At 47.6% G+C, this 26772-nt stretch overlaps 1 protein-coding gene across 5 annotated transcripts in view; it reads right to left on the bottom strand.

The window, feature by feature from the left end:
* SPATA13 (spermatogenesis associated 13) overlaps window positions 1–26772 on the bottom strand; it is a 330909-nt gene that overhangs the window by 4598 nt on the left and 299539 nt on the right. For all 5 annotated transcript variants that reach the window (XM_057309635.1, XM_057309632.1, XM_026493009.4 and 2 more), the window contains 8 exons: window positions 14432–14568; window positions 12857–13036; window positions 12326–12511; window positions 10448–10627; window positions 8440–8672; window positions 4919–5048; window positions 2235–2607; window positions 1024–1098 (listed from right to left, as the gene is read on the bottom strand). In XM_057309635.1, the coding sequence (XP_057165618.1) occupies window positions 1024–1098; window positions 2235–2607; window positions 4919–5048; window positions 8440–8672; window positions 10448–10627; window positions 12326–12511; window positions 12857–13036; window positions 14432–14568 (1494 nt within the window). The remainder of the gene's footprint in view (window positions 1–1023; window positions 1099–2234; window positions 2608–4918; window positions 5049–8439; window positions 8673–10447; window positions 10628–12325; window positions 12512–12856; window positions 13037–14431; window positions 14569–26772) is intronic.

The raw sequence follows: 26772 nt of genomic DNA, 5'->3' as shown, positions 1-26772 counted from the left end.
CAAATGGATATCTACTGGTCACCTGCCATTGAAGTGGAGATGCAAAAAAAAGAACAAAATAGGAGGTTTTTTGCCCCAAAAGTACTTATCACTTAGTAGGGGGGATTTCTGCCTTGGAGCGGAGGGAACAGGGAAATGGGAACGCTAAGGGTTGTTTTGGTCATGAATTCTTCCTGGCCCTCAGCTGATGGCACATCACCACCCTGGGCTTAACTGAGTCTTGTTTTTGTACTTCCAGTTACGAAAATCCTGAATGGGACACATTTCAGAGGATAAATTGTTCTTAGAGTAGGAAGTCAATCAGAAGAAAAGCTTCTAAGAATATAAGAAATATTTTTGGAATAAAAACCCTTATTATTTTATTCCTGTTGGGTGAGATCACGTGTATTATTGGAGCTGTAAAAAAAATCTCTGCACACCAGGAGGCTGGGGCGTGACCTGAGCGCAGGTCACCCTCAGCAGCTGCTCAGGCGTTTCTAACGTGCACGGAGGGCAGGGAGTCCTTGCTCTAAGTAAGCTAGTGTGTCTTCTTTTCAGCTCATTTCTTGATGTGCTGGCCGTTTAGACCCTTTTCTCTTACCTAAACTAGGACGTAGCCTGTACCGATGAGCAGTTTGGGGCCGGAGGGTTCTCCTTCACGTGTGCCCACAACACGCAGGAGCTGCTGGTTTGCCTCGGACTGGGGAGCCGGCTGGCCCGAGGAAGGCGGCCAGCACTCCCTCCCCCAGGAAGGGGAGGTGCAGAAGCTCTGTGGTACCGATTCAGAACACATCTTACAGGCTCGTGCTCAAATGCAGGCAAATACTCAAGCACACCCACACTCAAAACCAAACGCCAATTATTCTAAACCGCCCATTTGGTTGTGGAGGGGGAACCTATGATCTTGAGTTTCACCCATACGTCTCTTCTTTGTTGAGAGCTGGTCATCAGTGTGCTAACGACTTCAGACATGCTCCCCAATTTTAATTCCAATACTGATACACATGAAGGAGATAAAGAGATGAAGCCTTCTTCAAAACTTACCTTTTGACTTTCCGTGTCCTGCCTTTTGAGCATTTAACATGGCGAGTTTCTTTTGATTTTCTGAAATTTCCATTCCTGGATTTAGGGACAGACATAATAAACATTCAAAACAGGTGAAATAAGTCAATCAGAGAAAGACAATTATCATATGATTTCACTCATATGTGGAATTTAAGAAACAAAACAAAGGATCATAGGGGAAGGTAGGGAAAAAGAAAATAAGATGAAATCGGAAAGGGAGATAAACGGTAAGAGACTCTTAACCAAGGAAACAAACTGAGGGTTGCGGGAGGGAAGGTGGGTGGGGGGATGGGGTAATTGGCTGATGGGTATTAAGGAGGGCACGTGATGTGATGAGCACTGGGTGTTATATGCAACTGATGAATCACACATTCTACCCCTGAAACTAATAGTATACTATATATTAATTAATCGAATTTAAATAAAATTTAAAAAAAAATAAGAAACAAGTGACACCATTACAGAGTAAAACTAGAACCATAACCCACGTTAACGCTGGAGGTGTTCAACACAACCTGTAGCAAAATCCTTATTCCTGGAGGAACTGTAAGAGACTGAAAAGATTATAAGTGGAGGAGCAGCAAGGACTGCCACAGGATGGACACTGGGACGACATCCTCCCACGCAGGACACGTTAACAGGTGCAGTGGGGTGCTGTGAATATCAACACACAGACGACTGACCAAACACTGCCTGTAGGAACTCCGTCTGTCCTGCAGCAAGTTGAGAAGCACAGCTGACCCTCGAGCAACATGGGGTTGAACGGCATGGGTCCACGTATACATGGGGTTTTCTCTAAATACAGGGCAGGACTGTAAATGTATTTCCTCTTCCTTATGATTTCCTTAATAACATTTTCTCTCTGGCTCATTTTATTATAAGAATGCCGCATATAATACATATAACACAGCAGATGTGTGTTAATGGACTATGTTATTGGTAAGGTTTCTGGTCAACAGTGGGCTAAGGAGTAGTTAAGTTTTGGGGGAGTCAAGAGTTACACACAGATTTCTGACCATGTGGGGGGGTTGGCGCCCCAACCCCTGCATTATTCAAGGGTCAGCTGTATTTGGGATTTGAAAGATCCTGCTTCTTTCTTCCAGGGGGCCCTTTCACTCTGGGAGACGGCTGGCAAGAGCTGGCCTCTGGGACCGCGGGCGCCTGAGGTCGGAAGACGGAGTGCTGCTCACCCATCTCGCGGTCCTCCTGCACGCGCCGCCTTTCATCCCCACAGGCCTGCAGCCACCGTGCCTTGTCCTCTTGCTTTTTGGCACAGAACAGATGAACTTCGTCGGTGGTTTTGCTGACGAGCTTGAAAGCGTTCCTCACGTTGAGGTTCCAGTCCTTGTCCCGGCCGTCCTCCAGGTCCACGAGCTCCACCCCATCCATGTCCGTGCGGCCTCTGTAGTAGAGCACGTCCCTGCGCAGCAGGTCCTTCTTGCACGACACCAGCTGGTGGTCAAACAGGAAGAACGTCCGCTGCTGGCTCTTGCCGTGCTTGGTGATTCTGGTCAGTTCCCCAGAATGGATCAGTTCGGAACTTCGGTCTAGGATATCCAGCCCCTGCAAGGATGAACACACATTTTAAGACCTTCCCACTCGGATTCCTTGAGAACGTGTCACGGATACAAGAACAAGTCCTGACCCAGTCTTCCTCCGACTTTCCAGTTACAGGAGACCCGTTCACAGGTCCACAGGGCTAAAAAGGCCACTCACATCTCGAGTGGTTCGTCTCCTTGTGTGTGAAACTTCTTTGCTTTATTTCCTACTCAGCGGGAAAAAGTTACAGTGCCTCTGTGTTATCTGATGGGTCCTCCTTACAAGGAAGGACTGGTGATAAAAGTGCTGGATGGACGGACTCCAGCCAGTCTGAAGGCTGCTCCTTTGAGAATAAGGACACCAAGGAGGCTTTCTTTTTTTTTTTTTTTCTTTTAAGATTTTATTTATTTATTTGACAGAGAGACACAGCGAGAGAGGGAACACAACCAGGGGGAGTGGGAGAGGAAGAAGCAGGCTTCCCGCTGAGCAGGGAGCCCGATGCGGGGCTCGATCCCACTGGGATCACGCCCTGAGCCAAAGGCAGACGCTTAATGACTGAGCCACCCAGGCGCCCCCCCAAGGAGGCTTTCTATGTGGGGGGACTTGAGTGCTACAGACTCGGGGGCTCTGGCTTTCGAGTCTGGTATGTATAGCGGCTCCCAGAATCATAACTAGCTAAGAATCTTGGAAACAAAAGACCAGACAGCAAATTGCCAGCAAGGTATTGGTAAGCTTCTGACAATAAATTATCCCCTAAGTAACTGTAAATGTATTTCCTCTTCCTTATGATTTTCCTAATAACATTTTTTTCTCTGGCTTACTTTGTTGTAAGAATACAGCATAGAATACATGTAACATGTACCAAATGTGCGTTAATCTATTATGTTATCAGTAAGGCTTCTGGTCAACAGTGAGCTAGGAGCAGTTAAGTTCTAGGAGAGTAAAGAGTTACACACGGATTTCTGACCGTGTTGGGGGAGTTGGCGCGCCAATCCCTGTGGTCCAAGAACACAAGGAAAAAACACCTTTACAGTATTAGGCTGGGTCTAACCCAATGTAACCATGTGGTATTTGGTATGAGGCTGGCTTTTGATTTATAAGATTTTATCCTTCTTCAATCCCAGTTATACACAATATTTTGTGGAGGCAAAAAAGCTTGACTCCAGAATAGTTCTTCTACTTGCTTGCTTAGAGCAATTCTGTGCCCCACATTCTTTACTTACAAAGTAAGAGAGTTAAATGTGGTGATGTCTGAGGGCCCGTCCAAGCTCCAGAAGGCTCTATGGCCCCTGAAATAGAAGTATTTCTTTCCAACATTCGCTGCCATAACCTACTTTAGTTAAAACCTAACTTCTCAGTCCAAACTTTCTTAATCCTTAGGGACAGTGAGTTCTGACCAATTAGTTTAATGTATGATGAATTGTGGTTGGTCTGAAAACAATCGGAACATCATTAGTCGTTCGAGCAAGCCACTTAACCTTGCCATGTTCCCATTCCCCTATCTGTTAAATGGGGGTAACAGTAGCTCCTACCTCACAGGAATATTGAAAAGATTAAACGAGTTCACATATAAAAATGGCTTACACCAGTGCCAGGCATGTGGTAAACACAATCGTCGTCGTTCTTATAAACAAATGTGTGTGCACATATGCACGCTGGACCATCATGACAGCTGGTGCCAAGCACTGCATTTGCCACCGTCTTACATAATCCTCACGAGAGCTCTGTGAAGTACCTAATATTTTCAACCCCATCTTAAGGATGAAAATCTTAATCTTGCCCAGACAATACCCAACTCAAACAAGGCAGTGTGAGTCCAGAGTCCATACTCCTACCACACTACTTGTATTTTAAATGGTCTCCCAGGTGGCACAGTCAGTTAAGTGTCCTACCCTTGGTTTCAGCTCAGGTTATGATCTCAGGGTCGTGAGACAGAGCCCCGTGTCCCACCCCACACTCACTCAAAGTCCAAGACTCTCTCCCTCTGCCTTTCCCCACCTCCCACTAGCTCTCGCTCTCAAATAAACAAATAATATTTTGAAAATGTTCTCTAGTTGCTCTGATGGAGCATGATTTCTAGCAGGAGAGACAGAGCGTAAACAATGAATTAATTACATACACTCTTCAGAGTTGATTTTTTGGTGGAAGTGAGTTACTGGTAAAGTAGCTGACTGTTCAGTTCAACCACCTGCTTCAAAATATATAGACCATTAAAGCCAAGAATATAAAGTATCAATCACAGGATGTCACAGTACGTCATCAACCTAAACCAGAGTGCCAGAGGGAGGGAGGGCTCTGGGTGGCGGGGAAGGTGTAGGAAGGGGCGCTCACTTACCTCCCAGCCTACGATGGACACCTGCCACCGCGCTATCTTGTCGATGCTTTCCAGCCTGCGCTTGCGCTCATTGATCAGACAGGCTACGTTCTTCATGGCTTCATAGGCTGCCTTTATGTTGCTGTAATCACTGTAAAGTAGGAGCTTCATTTTAACCATAGAACCTGAAACTCCCAAAGCAGGACTAACAAAGTAACATACTCCACCCTGGATTTGTATACTAACAGTCTAGACAAAGTAGCATTTAAATAATGGCCATTGTTGCCTTTTTCTTGTTCCTCCATGAATAGACCATAGTCTCCATAGGTTAAGGGAACTGACCGAATGCAATCCAGAATTCTTCGGAATAAGAATGTTTTCATTCATTTCCCAGAAATCACAATGAATGAAAGTGAATGCCACAAGACGTAAGTTTTAGTCACAGTGACAATGGATTATTTTCATTAATAAAGAAAGGACAGTCTTTATGACTGATATAGCCAGTTTTGCTATAAAGTACTTTAATAATCACTAACCATTCTCAAGAGTAATTATTTGCTCTAAGTCTCATCTTCTATGGTGTTCAAGTAAGGACACAAAGAGGACACAAGCCACAGAGGCTCGACATGGTGTGTTCCGTCAGTGCTGACACCATATTCAGCTCATTGACGGACCTTCGTTTCTGCTGCTTCCATATGCTCCAGTCAGATCGAACCAGGCTCTTGTTCCCTAGCCTCTATAACTGTAGGTACCAGGAACACAAACTGTGGTGCCAATCACCACACAGACTAGAGCAGAGCGTGGCTCGAGCTGGGAAGTTGGACATTCAGGTCTTGCTCAGCGTTAATCATCTGGGGACATGTAAACCAATAATCCAGCTAATGAACTGAATTCTTTACTTTCCAGCACTTTCCTGTGTCTTCTGAGATAGAGCCTTTGGATCTCAGTAGCACTGAATCAGATCCCCTGCACAGCAAGGAAAGCAAGCCCTGGACGCGGGTTCTATTGTCTATTTACCACACACAAAGAGCTCAGCCCTGGGAAGTCCCCGGGCATTCCCCCGCCACTCAGACCCCGCTGCCTCCGGACAGGCCTATTCATACTGAGCCGCAGAGCACAAAGGAAGAACAAAACAGACACAAGGGGGCTGCCAAAATAATGGAGTAACCACCCACCCCAGGCCTGCAGCGATGAAGAAAGTGCACAAAATAACGGTACATTTTTTCCTACAAGATTTTGTCAATTCTAGAAAAGAGGCAGAGTATAATGGTTTTTTGGGGAAAAAATTTTGTTTTGTTTTCCTGAAGACAAGGAAATGGGGTTTCTGTCATTTCCTTTAAAAGGATTTTTTTTTTTTTTTTGGAAAATAGCCAAAATATGCAAATGCCTCATAGTGAAAAAAGAGAAGAATTAACTGCTGAAGGATGACATATAGACTCCTGGCCACACCTTGCCCACCTTGGAATGTACCAATCTGTTTGCCCATGTCTGTCAAGATGTCTCTGCTTCTTATTCTTTTACATATTTTTTCCAGTTCCTCATCATGGTGTGTTTTTATTCTTTGTTTAACATTTTCTGCAAATTTGTGGCTCTCTTGACTTTGCTATTTTCCTTGCACTCAAGTTTTCTGATTTTTCTATCAGAAAAAGAAAAAATATATATATAGCTCTCTTCCCTTTTATCTATTTCAGTGAACTCCTTTCTCTTACTCTTTTAATCTTAATTCTTTATACTAACATCCACATCTATGGTCTACTGTTTGGTAACCTAGCTCTTTTTCTCCTTCCAGCTTCCAATCTAATTGCAAAACAGATTCCTTTTGCAAGCCCTGTGTCTCCACAGGAGTCTGGCAGCAGACAGGATGGAAGAATGCTCCGTTCTGCACACCCTGCAGGGCCAGGCGCTGCCATGGAGAATCTGACTGCTCTCGGGGCGACACTTAGCTGTTAAAACCCACAACTGTTGTGGTTTGGCACAGCAAATTTCCTCTGGCTACAATCCTGTTCTCCCCCTTCCCCATACTAGAACCTTCTGAGATCATCTGTTCATGGGCTGCAGGTGCACTGAAAGCTTTGTACCAGTGACAGAGAGGTCACAGGTGAGGCTTGATTCTTACCTAAAACAGTAAGCTTTATCCTAAAACCCTGCCTACTGGCATTCCAGTTCTGGCCTGGTGAGAACACAGCAATGACCCAACCAGTGCCACCGAAAGGCACCACACAGTTGGGACCTGCACGTCTCGGGGAATGGCACAGAATGGCATGCCCATTCCAACACTGAATGGGTGAGATCTTCCAAAAAAATCACAGCATGGTTATACTTTATTCTGCACATGTAGGAAAACAGGGAGTTGTTATTAAGTAAGCAATGGATAACTTTTTGGATCTCCTAGAAGAACTTAGTTAAGGACAAAGCAAGTCCTACAAGGAAATGGAGTATTCAGGAAACCAGGATGAGAAGCCCCGTGCTCCAACCATAAGGGGATGGGGTGGAACGGATCACAGAGACGGAGCAAGCACCCGGGTTGGGCAAGAAAGGTCTCAGGGGCACCTGGGTGGCTCAGGCAGTTGAGTGTCCGACTCCTGGTTTGGGCTCAGGTCATGATCTCAGGGTCGTGAGATCGAGCCCTGCGTCAGGCTCTGCACTCAGCACAGTCTGCTTGGAGATTCTTTCTCTCTCCCTTTGCCCTTCCCCCTGCTCCACGTGTGCTCTCTCTTTCTTTAAAATAAATAAATCTTTAAGAAAGGGCTTACAGCTGGACAGGACCTCCGCGGATGCTTCTGCAAGCTAACCCTACACATTACTCTGTATCCTTGAGATTCCCCACTCCTTCAGAAGCTTAAACTTTGGGAGTCCTCACTGTTCCGTAAAGTAACTTCTTGTTGCACTATGTGATGCTGCCCTGAGGGCGAGCTGCTGTGGGACTGGAAGCCAACTATTCACACTGGTGTCTTTTAAAAATTGTTCTTACTAACTACTGAGTAGCTACAAAAGTGGATGTGTAACACAGACACCAGTTTTAAGGACCAACAACACGATACAAATCCCTGTGTGTTCATGACACAGTTTAAGAATCATTCATAATTTTTTAGCATCTCTAGGAATGGATACCCTGGAGCCTCTTCAATGACCCTGTTTCAAGACCTCATAATCTTGAACATTCTAAGCAAGGTGACAATTTCTTTTTTTTTTTTTTTAAGATTTTATTTATTTTTTTTGACAGAGATAGACAGCCAGCGAGAGAGGGAACACAAGCAGGGGGAGTGGGAGAGGAAGAAGCAGGCTCCCAGTGGAGGAGCCCGATGTGGGGCTCGATCCCATAACGCCGGGACCACGCCCTGAGCTGAAGGCAGATGCCCAATGACTGAGCCACCCAGGCGCCCCAAGGTGACAATTTCTTCCACGATGCTGAGAGTGTCAAGAGGACACCCAAGCCCGCCCATCAGCGCCACTCTGTGAAGCTCTGAGCGCCCGCCCCGGGGACCCAGGGTGTGGGGCCCAGAGAGCCCGTGAGCATCCACCAGCGGCGCGCGCCCTCTCACCTGTGCTCCTGCGTGGTGTACTTGAGCAGCTCGGCCAGCTGCAGGGGGTACTTGCAGATCTTCTGCACCGGCGTCAGCAGGAACCCGTCGATGGCGATGTCGATCATCTGCTGGAGCAGGCGGCAGGCTTCAAAGAAGTGTCTGTACCTGCCCTGCTTCATCAGGTTGGACAGCTCCGCACAGGCGCCCGGATGGTTGTTACAGTACTCGGAATAGATGGCAAAGCCCTCTTGCTGGGAAGGGGAAGCACAGTTGCGTCAGGTTATGGGCCGGCTCTGGGCCATGACATCTTCTCTGGAGGGAGGGGCCCCGTACAGACCAGGGGGCGGGAGTGGCTGGAAGGGTGAGGGTGGGAGGAGGGGTTATCTTTGTGGGGTGGTAGCCCTAGGATTCGGCTTCCCTGGGACAGCGGCTCCCTCTGCCACCACTGCCCGCCCGAGCTCTGCTCTAAGGAAAAGGCAGGCACTATTCGCGAGTCCAACTCTCTCCCCCTCGTCCTCTCTACTTACACTGATAAACGTGGTAGTGACCGTGACCAAGAAGTGAGGATTCAAAGCCATCACCTGCTCCCCTCACTACAAGTCCTGTCCTTAACATCCTACCACCTGGCTTCCACACGCGTGTCCCCTCGGACCTCCGATCGAATGCCCCTGGCTCACTTCCTTTCTCCTCTGCTTCTCACTTCAAGGCTGCTGCCGCCCTGCCAGTCCCCCTGTGCAAGTGTCGTGGGCTTCCCCCGGCTTCCACGGCGGCCAGGCTGCCGGCTCGCAGCCGTCTACCCTGCCCACAGCTGTGTGCCCTTCAGCCTGGGTCCTGCCCCACGGTTTATACTTGTCCGTGCTCAACACGTCTCCCACCAGACTCCAATTCCCCTACAAGACAGGTCTTCCTAACCTACCCATCAATTCTTTGAGACCCAACATCCTGCCGGCGGTTCCGACTGCTGCTTTTCGATGTTCCCCAAGACCCGTTTTGTCAGCTGGTTCTCAAAAACCCCCGCGACAACATCTCTGTCTTTCTGCATCCCCGCTGCAGCCACCCCTACCCTGGCCCCCAGCCCCCTCTGCCCAGAAGCAGCGACACCTCATCCCTCAGCTAGACTCTCTGGTCGTCCAGGACCAGGCAAGGCCCACACAACCCAGAGGCTCCACCTTCACCGGGACCTGCCCCCCTGCAACCTGACCTTCACTGACCTCTGCAGCCTTTCTCTCAGAACCTTCTGCTCTGGCCAAACAGGACTGGTGCACTCGTGGGGCCGCCACAGCATCATTTTCAGCTGTTTACTGCCCCCCCACACACCCCGAGGATCTGCTTTGGTTCCTACTGCCTCTGTAGTCACTGGGGTCAGTACCCAGCGACGTCTCCTGAGGAGGGAGCTGCTGTCACTGCTGTTACTGTTCCAACGATGACACACATTTGGGTTGGGAATAAAGTCTCCTTCCTCTGAAATCCGTTAGTATTAAACATGGGCAGTCGATCCCCAGTTACAAGCTTGCCATCATCTCAAGACTGTTCTGAGGCAGTTTCGGCGTCCCAGGCAGGGTCCCAGAGCCACACACTCGGTCTGAATCCACACCTGCCCCTTACTCAGGTGTGACCTCGGGTCAGTTACCCTCTGGGCTATAGTTTCTGCACGCGGAAAACGGGTTAAGTAATCATACCTTCTCCACAGCACTACAGGAACCAATATAAGCAAACTCTGGAAACCGTGCTTAACATACAATAGTCACTTAATAGGTATTATGAGAAATTACTCCAAATACAACCTCCTGAACCCCTCAAAACTGCATGAAAGTAGGAAGATTTTGAAATCTTGAGGTATTTAGGTAAACATTAACCATAGAAGCCAAGCAACTTAATTTACAGCTGACATCTCCATTCCCTGGGAGATTAATCCAGCAAACAAAGCAAGAACAAAACAGAACAAAAAGGACTCCTTTCTAGGGTGGAGAAACATTTCAAAATTATTTAACCGGATGCTATTAATATGAAGTAACAGGTGACATACGTGTTGAAGAAAGCAGGATCCTATTTCACTTAAGTGAGGTTCCTCTTTATTGTACTGTTTCTCAAGGTCTTTCAGGAACTTTCTTTGGAATTTGTAAATATCCTCAATGTTTCCAAAAATGGTGGCTAGTTGTGCAACTGTGAACATTCCCGTGTGCTTGCGACACTGTCGAATATAGCCCTGCAAAACAGCAAAGTAAACTTTTACAAATTAATCTGGAGATTCACAGAAATCATTTATCTGAATGATACAGGTTTTGGGGCCCAAAGTCTTTCTCTTGGAAGGGATTTTAATTAGAGAAAAATATTTGAACCCTATGGATCCCTGTTGGGATAATCATAACTTCGTGACTCCAGGGTGCTATGAATATTTAAAAACAAAAGGAAAAAAACAGGTGCATGTGGCTGGATGTGTAAAGCAAGAAACTACAGAAAGTTTTCAGATTATGCTCCTGAAACAAAGTTGCTTGGTTTCAAATATTAAAGCGCAAACATGGGGACTGTCACACTTTTTCTAAACTCTTAAGATAATCATTCTCCCATCCCTAATTTCATTTCACAGCCGAGAAGACATGTCAAATACAGAATGCCCCAGCTTGCTCAACAGCTCATGCAGCCGGCTCAGTGTTGCGGCAGAGAGCCAAGAACATCTTACCCAAGGATTCCACCATCACCTACTTTTTATATAGAGCATAAAGCTGCAGATCTTTAATCCAACGCCTGCACGGATTAGAGTACTATTCATTCGCCAGGTACAACACCCTAGTTGTCCTACGGCTGGGGTAGGAGTTAGTGTGGTGGGAAGGAAAGGCCATACATATGTGTAATACGTATCCCCAAATCAGCATCATGTAATCACACAGCCTAAGCAGACTGGCTGAGAAAATACATACCACTGACTATTCAGAACGAACTTTAACAGAAAGACAATATAAAGAATCAAAATACAGGCTCTAGGGCACACTGGCTTAAATACCAACCCCACCACTTTCCCCGCTATGTGCCTCAGTTCCCTCACCTGTAATGGGGAGGGGGGCGGTAAAAGGACCAGCTGATGAGAGCGTTTGTAGGAGTTAATCCAGGTCGAGGGACAGCACAAAGTCAAAGCTCAACAATCATTAGTCATCACTTATTTTCCTAAAATGGCACTTTAAAGAAACTCCCTTAATTAGGCACAAGGAACAAGATGGTTACATCAATAAGCTAAACATCGCTAATCTTTATGGGGCCAGTTAATCCGATTCCAAAATGGGCACTTGTCTAGCTTCAGCTTGCCTTCAGTGCTGAATGTTAGCAGCCGAGCTGAGAGTGCAGAACTCAGCATTCACAGCCAGGACAGCGGAATGAGGGGACGGGGCCAACACCAGTGTAGTGTCAGGCTCACACAGAACCCACAGAGACAAAGAATATCGCGGGAGAAACAGAACTTACTGCACAGAATACCATGACATTGCAGAACATGGCCTCGGAGGTCACTAGGTAAAACTGATCTTCTTCTGGTCTGCATCTCAATGACTCAGAACCTGATGTGTGAGTCGGTGATTTAGATGTAACGGGAGTGTAAACCGCGGCGGACCTTTGTAAAATCAAGTGGGTTTCACTGAAAGGGTGTTGCCTCCTCTGAAAGTCCTTCACTCTGAATAATCTCAGGAGGTCAGTCCTCAGAGAGATAGTTGCATAGGGCCCAGAAACGACAACTGACGACAACAGAGAGCCACTGATGCTCACCAGGGCGGACGAGTATTTAATGAGGGTGGAGTCTGTGCAGGGACCACATGGGCGGAAAAGGGCAAGGAGAAGGGTGGGCTACAGAAAAGTATGTAAAACGAGGGTCCGACTGCGGACAACCTTGGGGAGGCCACAGGGTCCCGGGTCTCACCTCACAGATGTCCTTGAGGTGCTTGATGTACACCCGCTCCGTGTTCATGATCTCCTGGATGACATTGGTCCTCATCTGGTGCTTGCTTTCCGAGTGTTTGTGGCGGTTCTTGCCGGCATCCTCCTCCTGCTCCTCGCCCTGGGTGCTGCTGGAATTCTCCGACGGCTCTTCCTGATTGACACGCAACTGTGGGCCACGCACGAGTGACAAGTGACTTGGGGGAAGGCGGTACCAGAAGCAGGCGGAAGGCCCCCTGGTTTGCACTTCTCTACTCGGTCAGGAAGGCAGCCTGGCCCGAGACTAAGTCTTCATGTACTCGGCAGGGCCACGGCTCCAACCACGGCAGCAATGCCAAACAACTAGTTGACCGTGGTTAAAATGTTTCCTTCAATCCAGTCTAATTTCTGAAAGCTTTCATTACAATGATCACAAAGAAGTGAACCTGTATGGAGGGGCTTGAGCCTGATGCCACAATTGTACCCCTCCCCCACAGATCGTCATGAGAAGGGTTTGTAAGCGCCATACACTTACTCTGACAAAGCTTGCAGGGAACCAGGCTTCCTTGTCCTCATTCCGGCCCCACCACCAGTCCTTGTTAGAGGCTTCCAGAACCTGGATGACATCTCCTGCCTTGAAGCCCAGTTCCTGGTCGTCCATGGTCACGTGGTCCCATAGGGCTTCCGCACAGACCACACTGCCATCGCTGATCAGCTGCAATGGGGACACGTGCTCAGTGTAAAAGCAGGCGGGCAGAAGAGCAAGGGGCATGCCGTGCACTCTCCCGGGGGGACACGGACATCTTCTACCTCATACTTGCACACACTGTTGGCTTGGGGTCAATCCTTAGCGTTTGATTGTTACACAGAATGAGTTTCCATATTAGGAAAAACAAAATCAGGTAGGTGTCTCTCGTATGCTCTTAAAGGAAATCCCGAATCTACATTTTTTTAAAGAAAGTATAAAAATGGCTCACTCATCTATATGTCAGTTATCTAATGAATGTGAGTATCTGGATTATTCACCCCCAAAATGGTTTCTGAGCAGACAACACGGAGCCAGGCCTCTAATGCTTATGCGCATACCTTATTGCAAGACCCTCACGACTTCACCTAAAACTTACTCTTCAGACTTCATTCACAGTCTGAATAAACTTTTGATCTAACTTTATGGTCTACAACCATTAAAAGAGAACACAGCCTGATCTCCAGATATTGAACAGCTAATGTAAAAAGGAAAGGACAGACACAGCTCGTCTGACAGTCGGCCACAGGGGTGGACGGCTGCAGGTGCCCTCAGCAGCCAGAGACATCGTCATATCCTACAGCGACAACGGGTGCTACTAACGGGGATGCTAACTCACTGAGAACTGACACCCGACATGCTCTAATCAGGAACGCCGAAAGCTAGGAAGTGCCTTCTGGAAAGGTTTCCATAGAAAGGGCTGAAGATGCACAGTGGTGCAAAGAACACCAGATTTGCAGTGAGAACTATGTGGTTAATTTCAGCTCTGCCATTTACCAGCAAATGACACAGCCTCTTCGTTTCAGAGTGTTTACTAAAATATGGTTAATAATTGTAATATGTACCTCTTAGATTGGCTGTGAGATCTTTCTGAGATAATGTTAGGAAGAGCAATTCGTAAACTGAAAAGCGCTACCCAAACATCACGTAGCAGTCACCGCTCTTATCGCTTAGAGCGGTGAGCGAGCTTTAGTTATCTGGAAAATTTGGTCACATAAACTGTCCTCGAAAATGCTAGAATGTCAGAGTTCTAGGTTTTAGAATATGTTTGGTAAGAAATAATCAAGAGGGGCCACCTGGGTGGCTCTGTCAGCTAGGTGTCCGGCTCTTGATTTCAGCTCAGGTCATGATCTCGGGTTATGGAATCAAGCCCCATGTTGGGCTCCATGCTCAGCGGGGAGTCTGCTTGAGATTCTCTCCCTCTGCCCTCCCCCCACTCGTGCTTGCTCTCTCTCTAATAAATAAATCTTTTTTAAAAAAGAGAGAGAAAAAAAGAAAGAATCAAGAAGGGCAAAGTCTGAAGTGATTCGGCACCCTGAAGATTGAGTCTCCAAGATTCGCCACTGTTGAGTGTGATTCCAGTACCTCGTTGATGGCCAGCTGCTCCCCGCCTGGCTGTAGGTATCTGGGGTTGGCCTGACACAGGTCTTCATAGCTATAGTCCTCCTCACTGCCGTTGTCATCCACTAAGGCAGCAGACTCAGTACCGCCATCTGAAGAAACTAAAAAAGAAATGGCATGGTTTATGGTTAAAAGGACACAGCTAACAGAAAAAAAATTTAATGACAAAATAAATGACCTCTGAGAACATACCCCCAGGGGAAGCAATCATTTGTGTCTTACCCAGAATAAGAAATCATTAGAAAATTCCTACAGATCCATCGATCCGAAGGTAGCAGTTGTGTGAGGAGCTGGGGTCTGAGTGTCACAGTAAGTGGGAAGGAGAGCATCTCAGAGAATACGGCCAAAGTTAACACACAGCATTATTTTGCTGTGGAGGATACTGAGTAAACTACGTGATTCGGCTGGCAATTTGTGCTCCACAGTGGACATAAAATATATAAATGCAGATTTTATTTCTAAGTCCTGTGTTGATAAGCTTGAGGAGATAAAGAAAATGAAAATATAATCATTTTTAAGAAGTGTCTGGGGGTGCCTGGGTGGCTCAGTCGTTAAGCATCTGCCTTTGGCTCAGGGCGTGATCCCAGGGTACTGGGATCGAGCCCCACATCAGGCTCCTCTGCTAGGAGCCTGCTTCTTCCTCTCCCACTCCCCCTGCTTGTGTTCCCTCTTTCGCTGGCTGTCTATCAAATAAATAAATAAAATCTTTAAAAAAAAAAAAGAAAAGAAAAAGTGTTCTGCTTCCATCTTTCACCTGCAAGGCAGTCGTGCTACTAAAATCAAAAGGTGTTGATAGTGTCCTAAGTGGAAACATGTAGTCATTCTCTCCAGGTGTCTGTAACATGAAAAGGTTGAACTTATGAAACCAAGGTTAGGAATGACAGAGCACCTTTGCCAAAAAAGAGAAAGATCTTCTTTTTTAAACTTTCTCTTTTTAAAAAAATTTTTAAAAAGATTTTATTTATTTACTTATTTTACAGAGAAAGAGAGAGCACAAGAAGGCAGAGTAGCAGGTAGAGGGAGAGGGAAAAGCAGGCTTCCTGCTAGGTCGGGAGCCCGATGCGGGGCTCGATCCCAGGACCCTGGAATCATGACCAGAGCCGAAGTCAGCCGCTTAACCAACTGAGCCACCCATGGGTCCCAAGAGAAAGATCTTCTAAGGATGGGTATAGCGCTTTGGACTGCCCACCTCAGCATTCAGATTTCTCTTCTTCCTGGGACAGTGGGCTACTCTCACCAAGGCTAATCTGTCATCCAGTAGAGGGAATTATAAAAAGAAGAACATCCCTTGTGAAGAAGACAGAGAAAGCCCTCATGGTAGTAGCTGGCTTGTTAAGATACTTGAGATGGCTCTTGATTGAGAACAAAATGTGGCTCAATCTGAAGCCCACGGTATGTGGACATCCACACATCCAATGGAAGATGAGACTTGAAAAGTAAGGTAGGGGGTGCGGGTGCCTCAAGGGTCTACAGTAAGCAGGGGGGCGGCTCCCTCAGCATTCCGAGTAGGAAGCGACAGGTTTTGGAAGACAGGCCCCCTGACACTAGAGAACAGGTTCTAAAGCCCCAGAGCCCGGTCTGAATTCTAGCCCTGCCCCTGTACAGGAGCGGGACCCAGCAACTTCCTCTCTCTGAGCTTCCTCCTTCTGTTGTAGAAACTATTTCCTTTCTCTTTGGAGGATGAGGTGAGGTGATGTGGGTCAACTTCCTACCTAGACTCACGGTTGGGACTCACTAAGAGGGTTTTGTGATGATGGCAGTACATGTGGTGGAAGCCGGGCTGGAGAAGAAGGACTCTGCCACAGTAGCATGAGGGAGGCGCTGGCGGTGCTTCCTGTAGCTCCCCAGTTTCCTTTTCTTGGCTTGAATTCATCATCGTAATTATAGTCCTGGCTGTGCACGGTGAGGAAAACTGAAGAATCTGACACATGTAATATGATCCTAGAGCTAATTGTCACGGTATTGATCACCGCCCATTGTTGCCTATCTTTTTCAATAGTTATCATTGCTTTAGTGTAAGAATTCTAGACTCAGTTTACAGAGTGTGTTGCGCTTTTATTTTTTTATTTTTAATTTTTTTTTTTTTAGAGAGGGAACATGTGTGCAAATAGAGTGGGGGAGGGGCAGAGCGTGAGGGAGGCAGAGAATCTTAAGCAGGCTCCATGCCCAGTACAGAGCCCGAGGTGGGGCTCGATCTCATGACCCTGAGATCATGACCTGAGCCAAAATACAGAGCCAGATGCTTAACCAACTGAGCCACCCAGGTGCCCCTGGAATGTGTTTCTTTTAAAAAGTTGTTCACAACAGCAGCCTGGCTGAAGTGACAGGAAGGAAGCCATGGGGCCCGGTACGCAGAACTCGGGGCCATGGTCTGGGACTGGACGGGTCTGTGGAGTACCTGAAATGCAACTAGCACCAGATGGAATGGGCTGCAAATGTAAAAGGCATGTCAGATTTTGAAGACTTAACACAAAATAAAGAATAGAAATATCTATTTAGTTGAGAAATATTTAGAAATATTTAGTTGAGAAAGAACACCTGTTCCCTGAGGGTAATTACTAGCAGATTTGCAAGTCCTGAGCAGACAGCACTCTCCCACTGCGATCTCAAATGGTCTTCATCCTTCCCAGCACACTGGCTTCTTCTTTTTTTTTTTTTTTTAATATTTTTTATTAAGATTTTATTTATTTATTTGTTAGAGAGAGTGTGCGCACAAGCAGGGGGAGCAGCAGGAAGAGGGAGAGGGAGAAGCAGGCTCCCCACTAAGCAGGGAGCCCGATGCAGGGCTCGATCCCAGGACCCTGGAACCATGACCCGAGCTGAAGGCAGACACTTAACAGACTGAGCCACCCAGACGTCCCCACACTGTCTTCTTTGACTTTGCTTTCTTGTTAATTCTACCAGTAACCTGGGATTTTCCAAATCATCGTTGACTACATCCTCTCTGTTGCTCTATGTCAGCCCGACCTGCACAAACACCACCCTTGAATTTCAGTTCCCCTCGCCACTCCCCTGGTGCGGCACCTTGCCACTCTCTCCAACCCCCCGTCTCCTCAGTCTCCTTCAGGGAAGATCAGGGCCTGCATCTGAGGGAAGTACGTCCAAGTGAGCTGCCTCAAGGATGAATGGATGCAGGGGCGGGATGTCTCTGGGCCTGACCACAAAGTCTAGAAGCAAATGGAAGCTCTCCAGACCCTTGGCACTGCCTGGCAGACCCCTAGCTTGCTGCCTGATTCACCGTGGAAGAGAGGCAGCGCCCAGCTCACGGCAGTGCAGGTGGTCCAGGTAAGGGGGGTGCAGGCAGGTGGGCAGCGGGGAGCCAGCTGCGGACATGCTTGTGCACGTGTGTGTGTGTCCGTGCCCAGTGGGAGGCGATGCCACACAGCAGGGCCTTCTGTCTCAGGGGGCTTCCCTCTGGAGTGCGATGCTGGTGCTGTGTCTGTTGCCCGAAGCTGGGGCGTTTGAGTGGGGACCTGGAGAAAGGCCACCTTGTCTGAGAAGTGTGCGTGAGCTGTATAAGAGCCTGAATACCGCGTGGTACTTCGGCCTCCTGTGCTGAGGTCACCCAGGCTAGGGCACTTTCCTGGTGTGTGTGTACTTGGGGGAGAGGGGGTGGAGGGAGAAAGTCTTAAGGAAGCAAATATAAACTTTTTGTAGATGCACGAGTCTTTCTTACTAGATTACAAAAAACAAAAACAAAAAACAAACTAACAAAAAAATCACTAAAGCGCCAAGCTTCTCTGACCGGAGACCTTGGAGCAGCTAGCTGCTAGACCACCATGCCCAACAGCTACCAGCAGCTGAAATGTTGCAAGGTTCCTGCGTAAGGAGGATACATGCAAACGCTTGGTCTTTAAGGGGGCGCAAAGCGGCAGGAATCTGCAGATGTCAGCCAACACTGATCTGGCACAGACTGGCCCCAACGGCATTTGTCCTATCATTTTCCAGCCGTGACTGCTGAGCCAAAAGGAGGGAAACGCAAGAAAAGAAAGGTACCTAGGCCTCCTGCCCCCAGCAAAGCCCTGAAAATCACACTTTTTCCCTCAAATACCCACTGAACACTGTTTTCCAGGGAGAAGTCCTTACCATCTGATCTGGCTGTTGCTATGAAAATCGGCGAGGGGGAGAAAAAAACCCAGTGGTGATAACGCACAAGCTCACAATTTACAGGAATCTAATGAGAAAGGGATTCCATGGAAAAAATGCTAACCCTCCAGAGGAGGAACAAAGTTGTCTGGAAATTAGGACCTTCATCTATCGAACGATCTTCTGAGTTGCTATTATAAACACTCAGAAAACTATCTCCGGTTGAGCTGCACCATGAGAAAGGTCTCCACAGTGTGGATTAATGTTTACTAATCACTGCAGAAACGAGAGGGCTCTAGGGGCTGGGTGGGGTCAGCTCACTTAGTCTTCGAATGGGCAGGTGAGGCCGGGCAGGAGGCCTGCCGTGAAAGCCTGAGGAATGCGGAGTAAAAATACCTGGGCAGATACCCTAGCTTTACTGACTGTCGCTAAATGACCTCGGCACCAGTTGCTTATCCTCTTCCAACCTCAGTTTTCCCATCTGTAAAATGGGAGTAAGTTTACACGTTTTGTCTATTCAGAGGTCATTCTTTTTCTTCTGCTTCGCACGTCCCACGTCCAGCTCATCAGCAAATCCTGACTCTCCCTTGAGAATGCTCCAGAATCTGGCCCATTGTCACTGTTCTCCCACCTCTCCAGCCAGGTCACTCCAGCAGCCCCTCCCTGCTGGCTGTGATTCTCCCCGAAGTAGCCAGAGCTGTCCTGTCACTCCACTGCTCCAAACCATCCAGGGGAGAAAGGTCAAGACCCTGAAGATGCCCCCCCTCCCCCCGCCACCCACCGCAAACACACTCTGAACTTCCCAGCCCTGTCGTCAGCTCTGGCTCTGATGGCTGCTCACTTCCTAGCCCAGCTCTCCTTCCTCGGGGGTCGCTGTTCCCTGCACCTGATATCCTCCCCCAAGCACACAGGACTCAGGCCAGTCCCTCCCTGACCGGTTCGTTCAAAATCACCCCTCTCTCCACCCTGCTCTTCCTTCCTGATTCCTTTTTCTCCATAGCATCTCTGACCATCTAACGTACTTTGTGTGCTGTCTGTCTCTCCAGCTAAAATGCAAACTACATAAAGGCAGTGGTTTTGTCAGCTTTGCTCTTAACTGTATTTCTAGCACCTGGACCTCACCTGGCACACACAGGCACGCACTAAGTATTCACTGGATGGATAGCTGGAAATACAACCAACACACAGTCCAAGAGCGGGGCTTTGGGTCAGACAGACTTGAATTCAACTAACAGCGCTGCATAAAAATGGTTATTGGTGTTTTGTTTGTTTATTAGTAGTTTGAGTCCTTGGTCAAGTTTCTCAATTTTTCATCTGCCAAATTGTCAAATATAGATAGTAATAGCCATCGCACGGGGTCCTTTGTAAGTCCTCAACAAGTGACTTACTGTTACAGTACTGTGAACCTCCAGTGAAATGATGACACATAAAAGCACTCTGATTAAACTGAAAAACATTACAGAAATGCAAGACGATTTCCCTCAGCATCACAATGTGCCAGGCACAGAGTTGTTTTGCGTGACTCGGCTCATGGCTCATAGAATCCTCACGGCAATGCTATGTGGTGGGTACTGCTGGTTTCCCCAACTTCCAGACGAGTAAACTGACACCCCGATAGGACACAGCATGTGCGGCAGAGGTCAAGCCAATGTCATCAGCTCCTCCTCACTGGCGCTGCTGCCTCTGCCAGGACTACCCTTGTTATTAGTGATAAGGCAAAAACGACTGGACAGCTATCAAAAATGGCTTACCACCCCAATCTTAGTACTGCTACAGCATTCTGGAGCATAGCAGTGTTCACCCATCCCCTGTTCCTCTTGCCTCCCTTTTTTCTTCCTACTCCTGATCCCGGGTCCCAACTGGGTCTGTAATGATCTGATTTTCTGTTTTATCCTTTTCCCTTCACGATTTTAAAGTCCCTTCTAAGCTGATGACTCCTCGTGTCTCTGTCCTATAATTTACACACATTTGATGGAGCTGGGGTTTTCAATGTCTGCTGTCTAGAGGGGAGAGATTTTAGTGCTACAGTCTGAGGCTGCCTCCGTGCCTATGCACTGCTTTACATGTGTGTTTCCCTTCGGAGACCGTAGCTTCCTTTAGGGAAGGGACAGAGTCTATTTTTGTATCCCTGGTACCTAGCATAATACCTGGCAGAGAAAAGGCACTCAAAACATTGTCTTTTAACTGAACCACAAATTGTTGATGAGTAAACTAAGGTTCCAAGAATTTTAACTATTTAACAGGGCTACACAGTGCTGGGTCCAAGGCAGGATGCACACGGCGGTCTTCCTGCTAGCCGTCCCCACGGGGCTCCCTGCCAGCCACCCTACAGCTCGCTTCCAAGGTAAACTGGTTTTCTTCTGTGCCTTTTCTTTCTTTCTTTAAGCATAGTTGACACATGCGGTTCCTTAAGTTTGAGGTGTGCCGCAGGGTAATTTGACAACACTGTGCTATGTTCACAACTGGAGCTCCCGTCTGTTCCCACAGGACACTATTACAATATCACTGACTGTATTCCTTAGGCTGTGTCTTTTATTCCCGAGACTTATCCAAGGTGAACGTCGTAAAACACCAGTTTCATCATTTTCACTAGAAACTACATCGCAGTTACCAATTGCACCCTGACAAAACTCTCTCCTGCAGCAGATCAAGGCCCTCCGTAATCCGACCCCGCTCTACGTAGCAGATCTCTCCCACTGTGTGCCGAAGCCGGTCCCCTCGTCCCCTCCGCCTGACAGGCCTCTGCACAAACAGCAGGTCTGCGCCACTGGCCACACCGCCTGATCACTTCCTCACTACGTGAGGGCAGTCTCATTCAACGTCATGGCCTCAAAAATCTTCAGTTGTAGATTAAGGTCAGTCATGGTGACTTTTTCTTGGGGAGAATTTTGCAAGATGTGGAGCTGTGATAAATTCTCAAAATGTACTTCAGCAAAATTTGGACAAATGAATATATTCTAATAATAAAAAGAGTAAATTTAATGTCTTCCTTTCTTCCTTTCTACTGTGTTAACAAAAAAAAAACCCCATAACATTAAATTAACCATCTTAGCCAATTTTAAGTGTACAGTTCAATAGTGTTGTGTATTTGCATGTTTGTGAACAGATCTCCAGAACTTTTTCATCTCGCAAAACAGAAACTTTATACCCATGACACACTAATCCTCCCTCCCTCCCTGCCCCCTTCTCTGCAGCCACACCCCCCTTTCTGTTTCTATGATTTGGACTACTTTAGATACTTCACTCTAAGTGGGATCATACGGCATGTGTCCTTTTGTCACTGGCTTATTTCACTAAGCGTCATGTCCCCGGGGCTCCTCCGTGTAGCATGTTGTCGGAATTTCCTCCCTTTTAAAGGTGGAATAATATTCCGTTGTACGCACACCGTGTTTGATATATCCATTCATCTGTGCGTGCACCTGGGTTGCTCCCCGCTCTTGGTCGTTATGAGTAATGCTGCAGTGAACATGGTGCACACATCGCTTCGAGACCCTGCTTGGAATTCCTCGGGGTATATTCCACCCAGAAGTGGGACTGCTGGCTTATATGGTAATTCTATTTTAACTTTCTGAGGAACTTCCACTCTGTTTTCCACCGTGGCTGTCCCACTGTATACGCTCACCAATGACGCACAGCGTTCCAATTCCCCACATTCTCGCCAAATGTATTTCTTCTGTTGAAGACATAGGTGCACAAAGGCCATTTGTGAAAACAGTCTTGGAAACATGAAGCAAAGATTGATGGGGACTAAAATCACTTTTAAAATCCCCCAAAGCCCTCGATCAATAATATGCAAGCAGATACAGTGTGTTCTCTTTCCATAGCACTTCTTAAAGCTGCACTTAAGCCCGACGAGAACATCCTTTACCATCTAAAAGCTCTGTATACACAGATATTTAGCACAAACCTCTGGCTCGGGCCAATTCTGAAACAACACACCTTTTTAAATAAGTAGGAATATTCTAAATCTGTATAAAACGAATTTTTAAACGCTCTTGTTGAATTGTCAGAGTTAGCGTCCTACTGGAAAGGCTGTTGTTCCCTCCCGGGCACTGCACTTGGCCACCTGCTTCCTGTGGCACCCCCTGCCTAGCCTTGTGCCTTCCACAGTCATACCTTCAGAGTCAGCTCTGAGTTCTCCTCTCCCTCCCAGATCCCTGCTTACTTTCTGAATGAACGGTCACCTCCCCAGGCCACAGCCGCCGTCCGAGGCCACATTCGCAGCCTGGCCAGATGTGGCTTTAGGAACAACTGGAAAGAGCCACACATCCATAGAGCACAGACTATTTTTAAGTCAGCAGGACCACTGCAAACACAGTCAGACATAACACAACTAGAGATGACCTAGGTTTTTTTTTTTTTTTTTTTTTTTTAAAGGCCAACAATAAACAGCCTCCACATTCCTAAGGGAAACATTCCTCAGGGAAGCAACAGACATTCTTCTGTCTGGACTTACATTTTGCATCGGTGAAGGGATGAAACCTGGCCACAGACTCCAAGGGTGAATTTTTATGACAGGAAATATCGAACATCACCAACAATGGAAAACTTTATTTTATAACATGTGCCAAAGGATAAGGACTTCCTATAGGACTCTGATTTACGCACACAGAAAACAGACCCATGTCCTGGTGGTAGTTTTTCTCAGGACACACAACACATCTATTTCCCATTTGGCTTATTTTTGTATGTTTAGGGGCTTTTGAGCAGAGAGATGAATTTCAAAAGCACTGGTCTGGGAGTCTAGAGATCTTGGTGTGGGTCCCAGCAAGGCCACACGGGAAAAGACCCTGAGCTCCCTGAATCTTCTTTTTCTCATCAGCAACCAAGAAAAATGGCTCCTTTCTTCTAGGTCTCACGCGTCCACAGGGAGTGCCAGTGACAGGGTGCATGTGGACGTGTTTTGTTGAATAAAAGGAAGGTAAGAACGAACACAGTGGGCTTCCCCATCAGCCACCTGACGTGAAGGTCGTCCGGATGTCAGCTGTTGTCATGATGCACAGCACCCCAAGCAGCCCTCTTCCAGCTGCCGGGGCAGATCCCTGTGGGGACTTCCCCTCACCTAACCTGGCTGATCACAGGGGAATTCCTACACTTAGAATAATCTGTTCAAAACATATATTTTAGAAAACCTCCTGCTGGTCACTCAGACTTCCTCAGGTTCGAGATAAGCCTGTCTTGCTTCCCATCTTAAAAACGGAAATAGCAAACACAGGGGAGGAAGGCAGGCCGGCAGCTTGGGCTCAGGGCAGTGAGCGGCTCTCACAGAGCCACTGCTGCAGAGGCCGAAACCCTGACCACCCAGAACCACTCTCGAGCCACGGAGATGCACAGAGAGGGGACGAACCTGGTTCCGGGGTTCAAAACATGGGACACTACTTCCTCTTTGGTGGTTTCCCATGCACCCTGTGTGGATGGCAGCCAATCGCTTGGGGAAAGTTTAGAATAAACATTCCTGCCCTATGCTGGACCACGGAAGAAAGTGCCCAAGGAGAGTGGGGATGTTTGCTGAGAATCCATTTTCAAAAGCACGCCAAGTGATTCTGATGCCTGGCTAACTGTGGGAACCATGAGACTTTGAGGCCAAACTTACTTAAACCACCTGCATGGATTTGTTCTAGGATGGATGGATTCCGCTGCCTGTCCATGCAGCACGTCACAATTTGGAGAGCAATGTACCCTGATCTCATTGGTGAAAACCTCTGCTTCAGCTACTTTGTACCACCGAACGTTCCCTATATTAATCAAAAGGACAAAATCCCTTCGTCCATGCTAACCTCTCCACACGGAGCAACATTCTCACGTAAAGAGCCGATCAAATTCTGCCTCATCGACTTTGAGGCAGCGTGGCTCCCACTTCTTGGTGATGGGTTCCATGACTTTTTGGCTCTCCTCCCTGTAACTCCCTGACCCCCTGCGGCAACAACCTCCGTCTCTGATGTTCTAGAAGCATGGTAGGGCTTACCACTTTTAAAATATTCATATTTATATTGTTCTATTTTAGCTGTTTAACTACAATATTCTGGTTAGCTGTTCATGTACCTATCTCTTTATATATGCCCCCAACCCTCTCCCAAGGAAAAGAACTTTCTTAGGGAAAAGAAACATGCTTACTAGTCAGTGTCACTCGATTGGGTGAAAGGCTTGAATGAGGAGCTTTCATATCTAGAATTTAAAATGTTACCGTCACGAAAGTCACTGTTATGCCTAATCTAGACTTGCAAACCATTTCCCATAAGTAGTATTTGAGCCTTTTAAACATATTAACAATAGGATCAAACAGGGTCCTAGATATGGACGTGCTAGCCTTCACTGATAACCTTTTACGGCGTCCATGGGTCTTTTGAGAATAATTCTCCCAGCATATAGCTTTCCATCTGGATCTGACAGGGCTACTGCTGACTTCTGCTGCCCGGAGTGGTTGGTGGTAGGAATAAGTTATGTCACAACTGAGCTTCATTTACGCCAAACCCCTGACAGTAGATTTTGTTTCTACAAATGGTTTAATGAGTTTTGTTTTAAACTACCTATGAATCATCTTCCCTCTTCTCAATTTAAGGCCAAAACTTGCCCTAGAGCTGGGTCATATATATATTCTACATCATCAAGAAAAGAGTCTGCTTGTGCTCATCTGTCAAACAGGTATTCAGAGCCCCAGATACCAGGCTTTGGAACCCCCACGGCAACACCCCTAAGGTCTCCCCCTCACTCTTTCCTGGGAGCACAGTGGCTGGAGAGACCTCCGTTTCCTCCCGCTCTGGAAGTTTGCCCTCCATCCCATCTCCAATTCAGACATGGGATTTAGGTTCTGGGTTTCTCAGTGTCTTGCCATAAACCCTCAGGTTTTACCTTTGGTTTGTCCCTTGGTGTCCTCTTAACAAGCTGCTTGGGTGTCTGGTTCTGACCACGGGTCTGTCCTGGGCTCCTCTCCCCAACTTGGCTACCCCAACCCCCCTCTCCCACCCCACGGCTCTCTGGGCAGGGTCTCACCACCCCTCGCAGCTCCTAATGGCTGCTTCTTGGCTGGCTGCACAAATCCTGAGCAAGAACCTGTCTGGTTTCACCACATCCCTGGAATGAACTCTTAGTGTGTACCAGGCACTGCACTAAACACTTAATATAAATCATCTCGGTCAAGCCTCGTAAGCATCTTGGAATTATTACTGTCCATTTATAGAGGAGGAAATTGTGGCTCAAAAAGGTTAAGTAACTGTTCCCAAGTGGTGGGGCTGGAATTCAAACCCAGGTCTGTTTGGCTCCAAAGCAATCCTGCTCCACACCTGCCTCAGCCCTACCCTCACTTAGCTCACAGGGACAGGACCACAGCCTGACGGGCCCATTCTCCCCGGGGCCCACCCTCCTCCTGCCTGTCCCTGGCTGGAGCTTCCTCCGGAGAGAAGAGCCATCAGGCTGTCCCTCAGGGTCCCCCAGCCCCTCCCCTACCTCCCACCCCACCTAATCAGGGTACTCAAATAAAATAGAACCCACAATTTAGCGAACTCAGTACTTTATCTTATGCTGGCATATCATTTAAAGTTCACTAAATACTGTGTTTGCTGTCATTTCCATTATATATATATATGCTTAGTATAGCGAGTATATGAAAAAGTCTTTGGAACACACTGAACCAGTAGTAAACCTTCAGAGCTGGAAAAGAGAAGATTCCTACAGAACCAGCCTTCCCAGTTAAAGAGAGTTCCTTCCTTTTCCTTCTAGCCAGGCTCATCGAAGGAACAGAGCCACCTGTGGAGGCAGGGCAGAAGCAGGGGAGCCCTAACGGAACACAGGGAGGGGAGGGGAGTGCAAAGCCTTGCACAGAAGATTCTGCTATGCTGTATCTCTTCAGCTACATGGAGAGCATTCCACTCACAGCCAGAGGCTGGGTCAGGCCTTCCCTCGGCCTTTGCAAGAGTGTGGGAAGAAAGACTGGGAATCTTGCCCAGGGAGTGGAGGAATGCTGAAAGGAGGAGTAGCAGGACAGCGGGGGGCTCCCATCGCTGCCCGCCTGGCCGCCTCTGCTCTCCCACACACTGGCGTGGCTGGCTCGGTTGTAATAAACACGCAGATCCACCCACTGGTGCTCAGGATGAGTGGGGCAGCCAGCACCCCTCTGTCCTCCATTCCAGCCCCATCTGTCCGCAGCAGACAATAGGATCATGGTACCCAGTTACTGAAGTGGACAAGCACAGCCACTTGAGAGGCAGGCCTATGCTCCGAAT

Source organism: Ursus arctos, unplaced genomic scaffold, assembly GCF_023065955.2.
Source record: "Ursus arctos isolate Adak ecotype North America unplaced genomic scaffold, UrsArc2.0 scaffold_10, whole genome shotgun sequence".
Lineage (NCBI taxonomy): Eukaryota > Metazoa > Chordata > Mammalia > Carnivora > Ursidae > Ursus > Ursus arctos.
This window is presented reverse-complemented; position numbering and strand designations above follow the sequence as displayed.